The sequence below is a fragment of the Melopsittacus undulatus genome, chromosome 7 (genome assembly GCF_012275295.1).
Source record: "Melopsittacus undulatus isolate bMelUnd1 chromosome 7, bMelUnd1.mat.Z, whole genome shotgun sequence".
Lineage (NCBI taxonomy): Eukaryota > Metazoa > Chordata > Aves > Psittaciformes > Psittaculidae > Melopsittacus > Melopsittacus undulatus.
In genome coordinates this window covers 62,122,478-62,140,931 of record NC_047533.1, presented here as the reverse complement: position 1 = coordinate 62,140,931, position 18,454 = coordinate 62,122,478, and the positions used below count along the sequence as shown (strand labels likewise).

Genomic DNA, 18,454 nt, shown 5'->3' with positions numbered 1-18,454 from the left:
ATGTAAACTGTATAGAGTAATATTGTTGACACCAAATTTCTGAAGGTTTTTTAGTAAAAATACATGTAACTTTAGTGTAGATTTGTCTGAGACCTGAGTGTAGGAGTGTGGAGAATGTGAAGCTGTGAAATGCTGGATGCTCAGGAGCTGCAGCTGGAAAGGTGCCTTTGGGCCTGTAGGAGCAGGATGCTGTGTTGCTAGTTGAATTAAACTGAAATGGTAAGAGGTGGTGATTTTTCTTACGTGTTTTAAGGTCATAGGGTGATCCAAATATGCTTACACTTTGTTATGCTGGAGCAAAGGGGGATATTGAACAACTTGACAAGTCAGTAATGAGTATATTTTTAATCCTTATACCTGAATTTGCTAAGCTTTCAGAAACTCATGAGTTGCTATGGGTAACTTAATGTTGTCAAAACAGGAGTCCAGAAACCTTGTAGTCTTTGAAGTCTATTTCCATTCCAGCTTTGGAATGGAATTAATAACTCTTTTAGCTTTATTTGTAATTTTTGTTTGTTCTAATGATTTTTTTTCTTTCCCTCAATATACTGAGCAGATAAAAAAGAGTAGTAAAAAGTTTATTTGGTTTCAGGGAGTTGGAACATGTCCCTGTTCTTAAGAATTTGCCACATGGCTTGAATCTGCTAAGTTGATAGTGTTTATCCACCTTACTAAGGTAATAATTAAATCCTGTTCTCAGTGTCATGGGTTATATTAGATTCATTGTTTACCTTGCTAAAGGGGACACAGGAGAAACAGGGAGTTGCTTTTGTATGTGTTGAGGTGATAGGTGTTTCGTATGAAGTGTCATATGAGTCCGTACTGCATCTCTTGGACAAACTATTTTGAGTACTCTGTTGCTCTGAAGCTGCTTCATTAGTTCATGAAAGTGAGATTGATGGCTGGGAAGAAGAGGAGAGAGGCTGGCTCTCGCATAGCTTGTCCTTGCCTTTTTCATGACTCTGTGTGGCTTGCCTGATCTTGGCCTACTGTGAGTTAAATACATCATGAAGTCTACTTATTAGTCCTTAATGTAGTAACATCCTTGAAGACCAGCTTAGTAGTAAAATCTAAGTATTGTTTTAACCTTTTAGCTTTTTGAGGAGAATGTTGTTGAATGAGACCAGAGCAATTTTAATCCATGTTGAATGAAGCTGCTAGAAATCTGTCATTCCTTGAGCGTATTTTCCTCTATACAAATGCATGTAGTATGGGAAGTAAACAAGACAAATTGGAGATGTGTGCACATTTATGGGGATATGATAATATCAGCGTTAAAGAAACATGGTGGGATGGCTCCTGTGACTGGAGTGTTCCCATATGAAGGCAGGTTGAGAAAACTGGGGCTGTTAAACCTCAAGAAGAGAAGGCTGTGTGGAAACCTCATAGCAGCTTTCCAGTGTATGAAGAGGGCCTACAAAGGTGCTGGAGAGGGCCTCTTAATCAGGGACTGTAGTGATAGGAGAAGGGGTGATAGGTTCAAACTTAAACAGGGGAAGTTCAGGCTAGATATAAGAAAATTCTTTACTGTGAGGGTGAGGCATTGGAATAGGTTGCCCAGAGAATTTCTGAATACTTGATCCTTGACAGTGTTCAAGACCAAGTTTGATGTGGCCTTGAGCAACCTGGTCTACCGGAAGGGGATTGGAAATAAGCAATCTCAAGGTCCTTTCGAAGGCAAACTATTCTGTGATTCTATGTCTGTTAGTATTGATAAGATTTGTAGTTATGGGTAGGGAATAGCAATGTAGAATCATAGAATAGTTAGGGTTGGAAAAGTTCATCTACACTTCCAACCCCTCTGCCATGGGCAGGGACACCTCACACTAAACCATGTCACCCAAGGCTTTGTCCAACCTGGCCTTGAACACCGCCAGGGATGGAGCATTCACAGCTTCCCTGGGCAACCCATTCCAGTGCCTCACCAACCTTACAGTAAAGAACTTCTTCCTTATACCCAATCTAAACTTCCCCTGTTTAAATTTTAACTCATTAACCCTTGTCCTGTTACAGTCCCTAATGAACAGTCCCTCACAAGCATCCCTGTAGGCCCCCTTCAGATACTGGAAGGCTGCTATGAAGTCTCCACGCAGCCTTCTCTTCTCCAGGCTGAAGAGACCCAACTTTCTCAGCCTGTCTCCATACAGGAGATGCTCCAGTCCCCTGGTCATCCTTGTGTCCTTCCTCTGGACTTGTTCCCACAGTTCCATGTCCTTTTTATGTTGAGGACACCAGAACTGGACACAATACTCCAAGTGAGGTCTGACGAGAGCAGAGTAGAGGGGCAGGATCACCTCCTTTGACCTGCTAGTCATGCTCCTTTCGATGCAGCCTAGGATACGGTTGCTTTCTGGGCTGTGAGCTCACTCTGAAGCCGGCTCATGTTCATTTTCTTATCAGCCAACACCCCCAAGTCCTTCTCCACAGGGCTGCTCTGAATCTCTTCTCTGCCCAACCTGTAGCTGTGCCTGGGATTGCTCTGACCCAGGTGTAGGACCTTGTACTTGGCATGGTTAAACTTCATAAGGTTGGCATCAGCCCACCTCACAAGCATGTCAAGGTCCCTCTGGATGGCATTCCTTCCCTGCAGCGTATCAACGGAACCACACAGCTTGGTGTCATTGGCAAACTTGCTGAGGGCGCACTCAATCCTACTGTCCATGACAGCAAGAAAGATGTTGAACAAGATCAGTCCCAGCACTGATTCCTGAATGTAATTCCAGTTCTTAGACAGTCATCACAATACAGTACGTGTGGGACTTGGTACAGGAATCTGTGTATTGGCGTAGAAAAATTTTAACACTAACACAAGAAGCTGTTACAAGCAGGTAATTCTCCTGTCATGCAAAATCTATCTAGGCTTCATGGGCAAGTGTTTAGGTAGCTAATGTGAAGGTAGTACTAATCTTGTAGAGAACAATTGGAGTCTGGTGCTGTGAGGGCTGGCCACCGCCTAGCAACTAATGGTGTTGTGTTGGCTCGGCTCAAACTCAGATAAGGAATAACAGTATTTTCCTCCAAATCCAAATGGAAAAATACAGAGATATTTGTGTAGGGCACCAGCTGTGCATCTGGCACAGGATGAACTGACAGGAGCCCTTGTTACCCAAGTGTTTCAGAGCAGAGTGGGTGAGCTGGCGGCTGCTCCTGTTTCTTCTGTTACATTCAAACATGAAAAAGTACAGTTTACTGATATGAACAGTAACAAAGAAGAAAACTAAAAGCCCTGGTATCCTTATGACCCTCCCTTCTCTGTTTGGAAAAGTGCCTTTCTCTTCAGTTTTTCTGGTCAAAATATTTAGCAGATGCTTGGTTTATTTTATTGTTTTAAGAAAGCAAGCCTTTGAAATAACTCTGCCTTAAGGGTTTGCCAGGATTATTCAGGAAAGAATGCTAGTTTTTGGCTGATACTTCAATGCTCTTTCGTCTTTAATGCCCTGTTCCTCCCTTTAAGTTATAGCAGCAACTTTCAGCAAGCACCAACCCCATTGCTGTTTCCTTTGCCTTTCTGTTTGGTGTTACTGTGTAGAATGTGGAGATTAAAGAGATTAAAATAATTATTTTCAGGCCTCCTATAATTCTCACTGATTTTTTTTCAGGAGGCTGCCACATTATTTGGATAATCAGTGTAACTGGTTGTGCTGTTTGATGCATATTGTACTCATGTACTGTCTTACTCTAATGTATGTAACTGGAATCCATATAAGTTTACAGTCTGTTACATAGCATGTACTGGTGTTGCAAGCTCTAATGCTGATGTGGAACAATACTGGGATGTACCTGTCAGTGCCAGCTGAATAATTTTGCTGTAATAAAGCTCTTCTGACACAGAATGAAAGAAAGTCAAGTTAACACTTACGAAATTTCTAGCTTAAGCAACAATGCTCAGCATTTAAATTGTAACACAGTAGTAACAGCAGATAGTACTTGTGATGGCATCAGCATCTAGTTTGTTTTTGTAGAATTTTATAAATGCTTAAAATTATGTGAATGTCTGTGTATGTGTTGTATGATACGTGGAATTTATCAGGGCAGAGGCTGGAGCAGTTTCATGCTGTTTCCCCACAGCAGAAAGTCTGACTGTAGACCATCCCAGGTTTGGCCATGGTTTGTCTCAGATGGCAAGAAAATCCAGCACGGGGCTGTATAATCTTTTTGAGGCCAGGCATCATCCTCATAATTTTTCTGGTGCAGTAGCAAAATGAGTTCAGTATTCCTGCTCTGACCTTTGGGGAAAGTTTTCCTCCATTGTATGCTTGATACTTAGTTTTGCCTCTTTTAGTTTAGCAGGAGGCAGACCAGAGGTTCTTCCATTCCTGTGAGTAGCTGGGCACCACTGGTTCTGCTGAGCAAGGTGCTGGTTTTGTGTTAGACCAGCGCTGTTTTGACAGAGGGAATGGAAACAGTGTGTGATCTTAAATGTAAATTTAGCTAAATAAAACAAGACTGGTGGATGATACAAAAATATTGGAGGATAATTCTTGTAGTTAACATCTGCTGAGTAAACAGGATTAAAAATCTATTTTGGCAACAGTTAGGACTCTGATGCAAGCAGCAGTCTGTTGAACCAAATGGCTATTCTTCCCTCAGTCAGGTTTCTTTCTTTTCGGTTACATCTTTCAACATGTGATGAGCTTTTATTTCTCCATTGACTTCTCACCTTTGTTGAAAGTGCCAAGTTCTTAAAATCTGTCAGAAAAGTTCTTCCTGTTTTATTGTCTTATATCTTCTAGGCGTTGGTTCAATGTCTAGGTATTTGTTTTTTCTTGATCCATCAGATCATTCATGTCCTAAAGCCCAACTTCTTCCCACCCCCTGATGCTTTCCAAAATTTTCTGGAGCAGTTCCTCAGCATTTCAGAGATGATTTTTGGAAGATGTTGCAAAACTGATTGTCTTCATGGTTTTAATACAGGAACTTTTCAAATCTACCTTTGGTGTGTTAAAAGGTCATTGCTTCCAAGCCTACCTTAATTATCCTTTGGTCAATAATTTCCAGTCCCTTAGCAGATTCAGTGGAGACAAATTCATGGAAAGGGGTGTGTGTGTGCATGTGGTGCTGTGTGCCTTCTGTTAACATGTACCTTGCTCAGCAGTATTTGAATACTTCACCTCTACGTGTGGGAGAGAATGTAATAAACAATTCCTTCCTCTAGCATGGGGCTAGCTCTCATGTGATAGGGCTTTGGCAGGGGATTATCAGATTCAGGAAAATGAAATAAGTTTTGTGAGATTATTGTTGATCTTACTTTTCCATAAATTTTCAGCCTTGTGTTGTGACCTGGCTCACAAGTAAGCATAATATTAGATGTTTAAGGAACTTGTTATTTTCCATATTTCAGCCTTTCACAGCTGGCAGAACTTGTTTCTTTTGCTGTCTGCTTTATGAACAGCCATTTAGCCCACAAGACATTTGAGTTAAAATACTCATGTTTCCATGGGAATTGTTACTTTTTTTTCTTTCCCTTCAACCTTCTCATCCTTCCTTCAACCTTGTGCTGCATTCTGCTGCTTCATGTCTTGAAAAGTACATATACAGGCTTTAGAAGCAGTTGCAAAAAGGAGGCAAGTACCTGGCAGCATGGCATCACCACCATTTTACACAGAAGGAGAGGAAAGGACTAATGAGAAATGGGTGAAAAGAAAGGAATATGGAATGGCAAGGAGGAGAAAGCATTTTTTCATTTTAGGATGTGTATTGCTGTTTATAGAGTATTTGTGACTTACTTTCTAAGTGGTTGAACTCACCTTTCAGTGCAGCATTGTATGTTGAAGTTGTGCTTGATTATGACACGTGATAAAACATATGATGTGTGGGATGCAAGGTTGTTCTTTGAAAAAAACAAAACAAAAAACCCACCAAACATCAAACAAAACAAGAACAACAAAAGCCCAAGTCTGTAGTCTTTTAGCTCCAGTTAATATTAAAGAACAAAATGCTTAGCTCTTAAGAGTTGTTGTTAGCCCTTCAAAACTGCATATGGTAAGAAAAAGATTATAGTTTAACTAAATATTTCAAATTGTCCTCAACCTTGGCTAAGAGCAAAAATGTGAGTAAAACCTTTACTACTGGCTAGGAGTCTACCAGGACATGCATCCTTTTTTTCCCACTGGGCAGTTCTGTCCTGGAACTCGTGACTCTCCCAACCTGCACGTATCAGCACAACAGGAAAGTGTATACACACTGCTTATTTACAGCTTTAGACTTCTTAATAAGGGTTTATAATGATGATATTGTGTATAATAAGAGTCAGATCACTTCCTGAGGAATGTAAGAGTGCTGCCCTTTGACCCAGACAGTACTAAGACTGTTGTGAGACAGTAGTAAGTAAAAATTGGGTTGAAGAAAATATTTTAGGAATATTACAAAATGGTTATTATACAAAAAAATGCTGTGCATTTAATTTAACTTTAGGCATAGTTTAACTGCATGGAGTTAATTTCTAGTTCCAGTGCAACAGTTCTTTTAAATTTTATTTAAGTATAAATGTTTCACTAGCAGAACTATATATGTATAATACATGGAAAACCCCAAGATGTGTACTTTTGCTCATAAATACCATAGTGAATTGAGGTTAGCATAGTAGGGCAACTGGCGCAGCTTATTCTGAGTGGTGTTTTGCCTTAAAACTTCTGTAGTTACAAATCTGTGTGTGTGGCCTGTGCCCTAAATTGTGGTATAGAGAAGCTTAAGCATAGGTCTAATACTGCACGTGATGACGCTTGCTTTCTACTATATAGCCTTGTATAAAGAAACATATGGAGCAGATTAACAGATGAGATCAGAAGAACATTAGACAATATTGCTTGTCTTGTGATGTCCTTAGGCAGACTGGTGTTAAGAGTTTCTTGTCAATGTTGATTATTCTAGGGGCAGGGAGATCTTCCAGCCTTCTTAAAATGATTTCCTAACCTTCAATCTGTGCTTTTTTCTTTCTTTTTTTTTTTTTTTTCTTGCAGACCTTTCAGCAGCCCAGAGAAAATTTGCCCATTCTCTGAGAGACTTTAAATTTGAATTCATTGGTGACGCAGAGACAGATGATGAAAGATACATAGGTAGGTAAGAAGTGACTAAAAGTGGCCATATGTTACCATGCCATCCTGCAATGGTATTAAATTTACATTTGTTGTTTTTTTTCTGGTTTTGTATTACAGATGCATCACTACATGAATTTTCAAACTTCTTAAAAAATCTGGAGGAACAAAGAGAAATTTTGGTGAGTTGCAAGAAGAATTTTAAGAAGCTGTACACATAGCAAAGAATTAAGATGAAAGCTTTACAGTTGCTTACTGCTTTGTTAACCACCAAGATGCTGATATGAGTAACTTAACAGTGAAAGCTCTTGTGCAGCCTGATTCTGTAGTCCAGGGTTAGAAACTGCAGCTAGTTCCCATTAAAAAAGAAAGCTGTTATGGTAAGGATAGATAACTATCAATTGGTTCAAAATGGCAGTGCCCTGGTAAGTTATGGCTGGGGTGCATGGGAAGACCATCATAAGGTTGTTTACCATTTATAGTAAAAAGCAAGATGAAAGATTTAATACTGCAGCAGGACACCCAAGGTTGGGAGGTGGCCAAATTTGGATCCAGGATCTGTGTGGCTGAACTTCAACACTTAGGTGGATTTAGGGTGCAGTTTGTTGGCTGGATGCAGTAGCAGACTTGCAAATCTATTTTATTTTATTTATTTTATTCTATTCTATTATTTTATTTTATGTTATTTTATTTATTTGTAGTTAAACTTTCTGGTGGAGGGTTGTATCTGCAAACACTTAGATGCTCTGTTGTGTAGAAGGGTGTGTTCTTCATTAATGTGCCTGTGATTGCTGCACATAAACTGTGCACTGAAAGCTCTGCAATACACCTTGTTATCTTGATTTCCTAAATTGTCCAGAATATGCGGTGTTTCTTTCTGGATGGTACCATGGTCTTTCTCTCCAGTTGCATGCCTAGCTTTTAGAGATAGGAGTCATTGAGCAGATGATGTCTACCCAATTTTCTTCTGAGTGTGGTCAGACCCTCCCTCTAGGAAATGCTTTCAGATATGCGTAGATAACAGTTACATTCTTCAATATTTGCCATGTGATTTTTATCTTCATGGAAGTCACTGACCACTTGGCATCCCTAAGAGGAAGTTGAAACTAATCTGTGCTCTGCAGTGTAGGAGTGTCTATATAAGTAAGAAAAGAACTTGTGAAGAATTCTTTCTTCTAACGCTTCTTTCTCTGGCAGTCCCAAGTTCAGTAGCAGTCATGGAGCCATGGTTCCTTGAGTGTGCTGTGTTATGTCCTGGTATGTTGTTCTGATCTGGAACCACATCTGTGTGATTACTTGCACATTCCTGAAAACGTAGAGGCAATTTTTAGGTATCTTGAGTTGTTTTGCTTTGTTGTAGGGATTTGCTCCTCCAGTATGTTTGAATGCTGCTTTTGTTTTTTTGGGATTCTGAAGTATAGTCTTTATGCTGCTTTTTCCTACCATCCATAGCTGTATATTATTTTAATGAAGTTATATACATCTAATTAGTGAAAGTCTTTGGGAAGTCTTACAATAAAAAATACTTTATAGCCTGTCAGTTTTCTGTACTTTTCCATACTATTTTTATACTCATTTTTTTGAGAGATGTTAGCTTCAGGCCTTCAGAATTATGTGGCATGTTTCAGTGACTATACATCTTCAGCAGTGATAGCTTGCCAACCCAGTGGACAGTGCAGAATCCAGTGTTGTCTGTCTAATAAACCATACTGTTTTCTGACTGAATGCTACAAAATAGTACTATTTATTTTTTAGGATGATTATCTTACATGGAAGACATTACCATACTAAAAGCTAATTAATATAAATTTCTCAATAAGAAAAGGGTGAAATGCAGTATTTGTTAGACAATGACTGATTAAATCAAGGGAGTATAAAATATGTGGGGCACATATCTAATTCCAAATAGAAACAAAGTATATTCTCTTAGTTACCAGATGCATGGCCTTTTCATTGCATATGTAGTCCAGCAAATGTTATGTATAATTTCTAGAGAGAGTTAATGTAGCAGTGGTCATAAAACACCCATTGAGTTCTGAATGGGTGTTTTAACAGTGCCATGAGCTCTAGGGATACTCCCACGGATATTATTAGGGCATGCTGCACTCACAGATGTTTGGAATCAGATCAAGGAACCAAAGAGTTTCCATTAAGATGCAAAATATATAGCGGGATTTTTTTTGTTTCTTTTTCTGAAGCATTCAGCCTTCTTTGTTAAGAATGCTTTTTACTGAGAATTTTTCCCCTTATTATTTTGAAGATGACCAGAAGGTTTCTGAATGCTCACTTCAGTTTCAGTGCAGAATTGCAGATAAGTGTCAGTCACATAAAGTAAAATTAAAAGAAATTGATGAATAACTATATGACAATTTAAAGTTCTAGGTATTTGAGAAAAGGTTTGGTTTGTTTTTTTCCAGAACCATATTGTAAATGAAACAAATTTGAAAGTAATGTTTGTGGTAAATCCAGAGTCCATAAAACTTTTATTTTAGTAATTTCACTTAGATGTTGGAGTCTTGCACATCATAGTTTTACTGTTTCTTCCATCTCCTTCAAAGGCTGCTGAAATGAAGCCTCAGCTGTCAAAGGGCTTATTGCTTGTGAAAAGGGAATACAGTATTAATCCAAACATTTAACTGAAATTGTTATGGAGTAGCCAAGACAAAGACAGATTACATTTTTCCATTGCAGTGTAGCTTGGGGATATTCCCCAGGGCAGATAGGAAATAGGTCACTTTGTCCTTGAAAATATACTAGAAATTATTTTTACATGTTAGGGATGAATGAAGTTATAGAACTTGCATTCTGCTCCTTTGACATTACAGAAGTGTTGTGGAAATGCAGGGATGAAAGGGAATTTCACAAGGCTAGTAGGAAAAGGTTGGGGACATACAAGTAGGAAAAGGTTGGGGACATAAAAGTAGCAATGTGGCAATGCTAAGATGCTGATCCCACTGCTGTTATCCTGCTGATTGGGGAGAGCGTAAACCTCTCTGAGGCCCAGTTCTCCTGACAGCAGAAGCAGGTTTGATTCTTGTGATAGACTCAGAACCACTATCTTCTCTGGCTGTCCTCATTTAAAGCTATGGTGATGAGTAGCACAAGGCTACATGGTAGGTACTGATTGCCTGTGCTTGTTATCCCTTTCCTCCTTCACCTTCTTTTTTACCACCTTCATATCTCCCTTCCTCTGTACCAGTCTTCTTCCAAATGACCAGCCTATCTCTAATTAGTTTTCCCCATTGATTCCAATCTTGTTAAATCATAACCAAATTTTACCCCTGCTTATGAAAGCGCTGACATTTTAACTTGGGTTTATGTCCCTTACCATGTATGTTAGTGTGGTGGAGTTACTGGTAAGCCACTCCATAATTACTGCTAAAAATCGGATCATGCAAGAAATGGCTGCGGTTTCCTATGTGATGCTTGAAATGTCCTCTTAGCTGAATGGGTATTTTTTGGGGTAGTTTTGCAACCAGAATGCTGTTTTCTCATTCTTCCTGTGGTTAATTTGTGAAGGCTAGGTTACCGCTTTTACAAATGTCATATGGGTCAGCATCAAAGACTTCGTTGTGATCAGCTACTGTGCTGATAACAGAAAGGAAACTAGATACTGTTCTGAACAAATTTAAAGTAGCTTTTAACCCTCCCTAGTGTGTTTGGCACTTCTGAGTATCAGAGCTGCTATGTCTGCTCCATAACATTCTTAGTTCCTGCTTTCTCCTCCCTTTCTCACTTTTAAGTTGCTTCTGTGTTTGCTCTTCTACCATGCTCTGAGACCTTGCTGCCTCTCCCTTTAGTTTGCTTTGCTGAGTTCCTAAACTACTCTGAAGCAAAGCTTCCTCTGTCTTGGATGCAAATAATTCTTCAGTAGTATGATATAGGACTACATCTAATGATTCTTAAGAAATCCTTAGTCTCCTTAACATCCAGGGTTTTTTTCTCATTTTGTTAGATGGCTTGCTGTAATTGTTTTGGGTTTTTTTCTCCTTTATGAAGATTGTTAAAATCTAATGTAGTCTTACAGTCAATTGTTGGTTTGTTTTAACTCTCTAGTTAAATGATACTTTTATAGCTTCCTTCCTGTTTTCTGACATACATATGAAGAAACCCTTTTCATTGCGTTTTGTCTGTTGCCAAATAAAACATGTTTTTGCTTTAATCTTCCTAACTTTGACCCTAAGTACTTGTGTTATTTCCTTTCTACTCCATCACATTTCTCTTTGTCTATGACTTTGGATACAATTATATTCACCTTTCTATATTTCCTGTCATTTCCCAAAGCCATATAAACTCATTAGCTTACTTTGATATGGTGTCTTGTGTTTCCTGCTACAGTTTTGTAGTTTCCTGCTACCCTTTTATTCTTTTGGATACCTTCAGAAGATGCTACATAGTTCTTTTTTGAACTTCCCCCTCTTTTTTTTTTCTTCCAAAAAATCAAAACTACTATTCTTACACCGTGTTTTTGCAGTCCTCAACTCTCAAAAATCCTTTTTCATTCTTGTCAGTTTAGCAGGTTGTCAGAATTATGTTCAAAATAAGATCTTTCTGTAAAGCAGAATTATCTCCAGCATATATCAAGAACATGAGAAACTCTTTCTCTATGGATTTTTAAATAAATATATTAGTGAAGTTACTATTTTATTCTTTCTTCCTGTTCTTCCTGTCAAAAGAAAAAAGAGGGGGAGAGGTTTCCCAGTTGTGGTTTCCCAAGGTCAGAGAAATCGTTAAGGTTCAAAGGCATACACTCACAAGGCTAAAGATAGAATTTCAATAATCCTTGCAAATATGTACATAGGCTTATTTATACTTACTTTTTACAATGAGGTATATAACTGCCTGAGTATTTGTTTCACAGGTTAAGTGCTCACTTAACACATAATATTTATGAATAGCTTACTGTTAAATTTCGTTCAGTGACTCTTTTGTATTATCTTACACTAGTTACCTCTGCTGTGGAGATGGTGGTACTGATTTTCCTAAGCTTTTCTTTGGACCTCTGCACATGGGTATTTAAAGGTTCATAAATCTTAATCTATCTTCACAGTAATCTGAAGAAATCTGTGTGAAAGAGCAATCAATTTACTCACTGATTTAGGGTTAAATCAATAATTTTGGATGCATGATGTGTTCAAGGTCTGTTCAATAACAGTTCAAGGCATTAGATAGTACACTCTATAATCAGATCCTTTTAAGTCCACTGACAGCACAGACTGCAAATACATCTGCTAAGACACTGGAAAATACATGATTATTGAGCACTTTTGAATTACTAGGCTGCCAACAGCATATTCAAACTCTCAGTGAAGAAACAGAGGCACAGAAATAGCATTTGACTATCTTAATCGTGTGACCTAAATCTCTTTTTTCCTTGTGCAAATTGTTCAATTTAATAAAACATTTTCCAGTTTTAGAAACAAGCAGAGCAATTGCTGCTGTATTTTGTTTTCCAGCCTTCACTCTGTGTGGCACAAAGGCAGATGGCAATCATATAATGATCTCAGTATGGAACATGAATGAGGAACTATGACTACTTAAGGCACATCTCTATGTTGTGATGGTTCCTGACACTGAACGTTTAATTTTTTAAATGGTATATAGAGACTTTTGAACTTGTTTTGTGAGTTACATATGAACTTGTGCACGTTAATTTCTAAAGTAAAGATAGATGTTTTCTATACAATAGAAAAACTACAAAGACACTTCTGTGTGCATTCCTCCCACCTCTGAGAGAATGTGGATGAAAAGTTCTGTTACCACTAGCTTCCTCTTCCAGACAATGTTGTGGTCTCACATGCATCAACATAACTCACTGGAGCATTTTCATTCTGTTATTTCATCAATGGGAAATGTTTGGAATTTGCATTGTAAAACTGTCACCAGTTTGGATTTTGGCGGTTGTTAATAACATCACTGTTTCTTGTGGCGGTCAGCGCCTGCAATAATTGAGCAGCTCATTCTTGACTGAACACTGAACCCCTTGTTCGCTGTTAGATTCCTTTCTTTTCAGTGGCATCTTTTTGCTCAACAATGAGCTTTGCCATGCATGAAGAAAATGGGCTTATGCTATTTCCTTTCCTGAGCAGCCTTTTTGCTTTGTCAGTATCTTTATATGACCACTGATTTCGAAGCATGGACTGGAAGTACTTCCCTGCTTTTATTGACAACCAGACCAATGTTCTCTTGTTTCGCACTGTTCTGCTCTTGCATAGTCCGTTTGCTAAGGGCAGGTCTGTCTTTGGGGGAGTTATCCACAACTTTTCCCTGTGGCAGATGGGAAAAAGCTAATTTGTTGCTGTTTGTGAAACTGTCTCTATTTCTTTCCCTGTTTGTTATGTTTATGACTTTGTAGTATTTTTCTCTTTATAGTCTTTATATTTTGTAAGAAGAAACTTACTCAAAAGCCAGGACTACTAAATAGCTTTTAGTAAGAAATCTTTGCTAAACCCCATTGTCTTAATTAAATTATCTCTTTTTTTATAAAAAATGAAAGAATTGGGATTGTTTGCTTAGGAAACTAACTTAATTTTTGATGCCAACAGGTTGATGGCAAGTGAATCAATGCAAACAGCATAGCAGCTACGTCATAGGAGGCATTTTTAGCTCTCTGTCATTCAGACCAGTGACAAACTGCCACTGAATGGGAAATAACCTTTGACTAGAAGTGGGGGACTCAGAACTTCTGCTGTTATATTCTCTTGAAGTCAAGGTTGCTGCTCTTAAAAGAGCTGGAAAGTGTGGATGGAACACGGGGTGCCTGTAGTGCGGCTTGTGGGGCAGTGGACCAGTGGTCTAGGAAGTTCCCCTGGAACAATTTGAGGAAGTTGTCATCATATTACTAAACCCTGGTGACAGTTTTCTGGAACACTTAAGGGGAAGGCAATTTGTTTTGTTATGTGTGCCTCCTGGCATCTTGGAAATCTACTAAATAGATTGTCTCCAAGAGAGATTGATCTGTATCCACCTGACTCTTGTTACAGCATAGCTTCCTACACAGCAGATGAATCCAGAGGAATGGACATCACTTTTTTAATAGCTTCTGCACACTTGCATACCCAAATGTTAATGTGCAGTGAGACACCCCCTAAAAATCCAGTAGTCTGTAACACCCATGTCTGTAGTTCCATTGTGTGGCTGAGGGCATTTCATTATTTAAGATTGTATAGCTATAGGAAGAGCTCCAGAGCCGTGAGAAAATCTAGACACAAGAAGATAACTTGGATTTGAAAACAAAGATGTTTTGGGTGTGGGTTGCACTGACTTCAATCAGTGCTCCAGTTAAACCAGAGTTGAGAAGTGGTTAGAGATACACCACTCTATCTGCAGGGCATACTGGCAGGAGAGTTTGCTATGCAACTAACTGGAAGCACATCCCTGTAACTGTTGTCCTCATGGGAAAAGGAAGAGATTGAGGTTTCACAAGTAACCTTTAATGTCCTCAAGTAGTGGAATTGTATCTGCAGTTACATAATACAGGGCTTGAGGCATAGATCTTAATGATTTGAGAAATACCAGTAACAAATCACTATGTGAGACAGGAAGGCTTTTAGGAGGAAAAAGCAGTTTTTATATACTCCCCTCTCCCCCAACATTTGAGGTATCAGAATCAGCTTTATTAGGCTGAATGTTGCAATTTCTCAGGCAAAACACAAGACCTGTATCCTCTGGACCAGAAGCGCAGCTGTAGATGGTAAATTCCCTTATTAGAAAGTAAATTTATTTAGCAGCAGTGTTAACTACTTCGCTATTGAATCACTGCTAGATATGTCTTTCCACATTCTCAGTTGCACTCAGTAGGGCAAAACTTCCTCCCCAGGTCAAGTTCCATTGACACTTGTTCAGTTTTATAAGCTCTGCCCTCCTGACTGGCGGCCTCCCTTTAGGATTTGTTGAAGGGAGAAACAGTCCTGCCACTGTCTACAAATATGCCTTTACAGCTGGCACACTGGGAAACTTAAACCCCTCATTTCTGTTTGGCATCTCATCTGCATTCCAGTTTCTGGGGTGAGAATTGGGAACTTGGCACGCCAGTGTTGCTGTGCAGGCTGTAGCAAGGTGTGTGTTCGTGGCTTTTTTTCTTTTTTTAGTAAACCTGTCTTCTATGGGAGAATGCTTAGATTCAGAATGGAGCAGAGTTGGTGTATGTATATACCTTGCCCCCAGAGCTGTTGATGAGCAATGAGTAATTTCCAGTTCTTCCAGTAAAAGCTGAGATCTAAGGACATTTTTAGGCTGAAAGCTGGGGGGCCACTGTTGCATTTGTCTAATAAGCAAAACAAATTTTGATTAACTTAGGTTGGTCTAGCCTTTTTAGCAGCAGGGCTCGGCCTCAACTTCTGGACAGCTTCTGTGGGTTGGATACTGCCTTTACAGCCCACACAAGCAGCCTTCCTCCTCTGCATGACAAGCCTGGTTGTACCTGCAAGAAGAAGCAGGAGCTTAGAGACTGCTCTTGCCTGCTGCAGGAGGATGAGAAAGCATGAGGAACATGCTCTAGTGGCTGGTGCTCTCAGGTTACCGTGCTAAGGAGGTGTTTGGGGAAGCAGTTTCTCCCTAAGCACCTACACTCCCACCTTCTCTGAGAAGGAAAGGAGTGACAGACTAAATGGAGTAATTTTGTGGGCTGACATTGACTGGTAAGCTGCTTGTTGGATCTTGTTGATTTGACTGATGAGTAAGTAGGAAACAGCTGTGAATGTGCTTGTTAATGGGGTTAGCCTGTGCCTTTGTGGGCTGCTCTAGGAAATGTTGGTTTGGGCCCTTTAATCTAGGGTCTGTTACTTATTTCTTTTGAAGAATATAAAGCTGGAAAAGTTGGGATTTATCACCGTTCTGTATGACTTCTCTGCCTGAGCAGAGATTGCAGTTTTATAAAGGCATCTGAAATTAGGAGGAGTGCACAAAGCTGAAAGCTTACTTTAACATGTTGGAAATGTTGGATACAGTGATTTTCTGAGGTGATGATGGCAACGACGATTTATTGCTGCTATTGCCAGGTTTATGTTCAAGTTAAGTTAGTTCTTTGACCTTTCCATGGTTGTATGGGCGTAGCACATGCAGTTTCAGACCGTCTGCCTGAGGCACGTGTGCACATCAGGTTAAACATTTCTTAAAGCATTCCTGAGACTTTGACATTTGTAAAGCTGGTTAAGATAATGTTACCTGAGACGTGGTCTCTTCATATTGATTTTTTTATGGCTTATGCTTGCCATAGTTTGCCTGCCAGGTTTTAAAATGGAGTATTTATTCCTTTCAGGTAGGTTTGGATAGATGTGAGGTAGAAAAAAAGGAAAGGATTTTTTTTTTTGTGTCCTTTAAATAATATATTCCTATCATCATAATCTGCTAAGATTAGAGGAATAGAGGGGTGAAATTTAAGAATCAAGACAGAACTTTAAAGAGAGAAAGGAATATGTAATTTTATAGTAATGAATATTAAACTTAGAGTGTCTAATGTAATTTTTCTTGGAAAGTTTACCTTTTAACATGGTCCTAGCTCTTAAGGAAGGCAGAAGTGATAATGACAAATATATTAAGTGATTTTTAGCTTATTTCCTTATACCGGAAGAATTTTACTTTTTTTCCTAGTGATCTGAACAGTAGTGGGAATGATAAAAAGTGTCATTTTGAGTTCCCAAGTTATAAACAAAGGAAGTTAACAATGAACAGCAGTGTAAGTAATATTTTTGTTCTATAAATAAGTACATGGCTTTTCATGACAAGCACTGGAATCCAAGTACTGGAGAGCAGTGCAAATGCCTCTCTATTTAATCCGGTCTTGTGCATATTTTGATTATGAACTTTGTTTTTGTTTCTGTCAATCAGAACAGCAGCTCTGTAATCCATTGTTAAATTTACCAGTCACATCTTGATTGACAGTTTCTGTTTATGGACACCAACTCACATATGTGTGCATTTCGGTAAGGAGGAAATATTCCTCTCAATTTTACATCTGGGCCTGGTATGAAGCTCCATGAGAATGACCAAAGATCTACAAAATCCCACTTGATCAACAAACACTCAGAAGCGCTGTTGTTTAACCCAGACACAGAAAGGTCACAAGTCATAAACACTTCTATTGCAGGCAAAATTCTGCTGGAGATGCATCTATTAACAAAAGTTTAAAGTTGTGCAAAAAGAGAAATGTGGGTTTTTTTTTGGAAGAAGGGGAGGCTTGGTTTTTGTTTAATGATAGAAGCTGCTGGCAACAGTGGAATCTGTTTGTTGGCAGTTGCTGAGGGAACATCCCATTTTGATTTAAAGATTATTTTCTGCCTCAAACAAATTCCTCTAGTGGTTCCCATGGTTAGTGCTGCACAGGAGTCTAGCAGACCAAGTGATTTGCAGCCAGCCCTGCTGGTTTAGTAACCACAGCCTTTTCCCCCCCTTTTTCTTCCTCCTCTTCTTTTAATTCCTGTTACATGAAGGTGCTGTGTTTTTCTTTGGCTCAGATTTCATGGTCAGCATACATTCACTGCCTGTTGTCCTCGTGTTTCACTTTTTTATGTAAATGTTCAAACAACGAATAAGCAACTTGTTAGATATAAGTTTTTTGTTTTCTGACCATTTAAGTGTTCAGTTTCCACCTTTAAATGCTTTTAAATGCTTTCACTAACCATGGTATGCTTACCTCCTGGCAGCTCCTGTCATCCTCTCTTTCAGAGGTGTCACAGCTTTCTTCCTCGCTTTGTCATTATAGAGAAAATAATTCAAGCTTCCTCAAGTTTTCCAACACAGAAGGACTATTTCCACATGCACTTTTTCAGTCTGGCTTATGAGAATCCTTGAAGTCAGTCCTTGGACACTTCTGATACGTCCAGGAAACTTTCTGGTGTTTGATCCGATTATAAATCCAAATTATTTTTTTCCTTTTAGCTCTTAAGAATTTCCAGGAAAGTTTTGTGAGCCTGACAAAATTTGAAAAACCTGAGTATTCTACAAACTGCCCTGGAGACTCCTGGGAACTGCTCCGATAGTTAGGATATAGGTACCCTGATTGAAGGTGGGCTACCTCCTTCCTAGAACAGCTCAGCTCCTGTTTGGTGTGTTTGGCTGCCCTGACTCTCTGCTGGTGGGAGTGGATACAGCTCAGGGAATGAATGAGTGGCTCTCCAGCCACCAAAAGCATTCCTACATCCATGGGATGAACTCTTCAGGATCTCTCTTAGCTGAGTTGGAGATGTGGCAGAAGTTACTCTGTTGTCTTCCCATCCTCCAGCTCAACACAATGCTCTCCAGTGGTGTGGTTAGCTTGGTGCTGCTGTACACTTTAGAAAGACAAAACTGTCAGGTTTCCTGGTTTTTGTTTTGCTTCCCACCAGGGGTGCACTGAAGGGTTCTTGAAGTGTTTGTTGGTAAAATCATTATGTAGAAAGAAAAAGTTTGGGCCACGGAACAAGTGCTCTGAGATTAAGAAG

General features: G+C 39.2%; 1 protein-coding gene across 1 annotated transcript in view; it reads left to right on the top strand.

Moving 5' to 3' along the window:
- Positions 1-18,454, top strand: part of ARHGAP10 (Rho GTPase activating protein 10) — a 154,037-nt gene that overhangs the window by 38,313 nt on the left and 97,270 nt on the right. The window contains exons 2-3 of the mRNA XM_005146570.3: positions 6,960-7,055; positions 7,155-7,216. Coding sequence (XP_005146627.2) covers positions 6,960-7,055; positions 7,155-7,216 — 158 coding nt within the window. The remainder of the gene's footprint in view (positions 1-6,959; positions 7,056-7,154; positions 7,217-18,454) is intronic.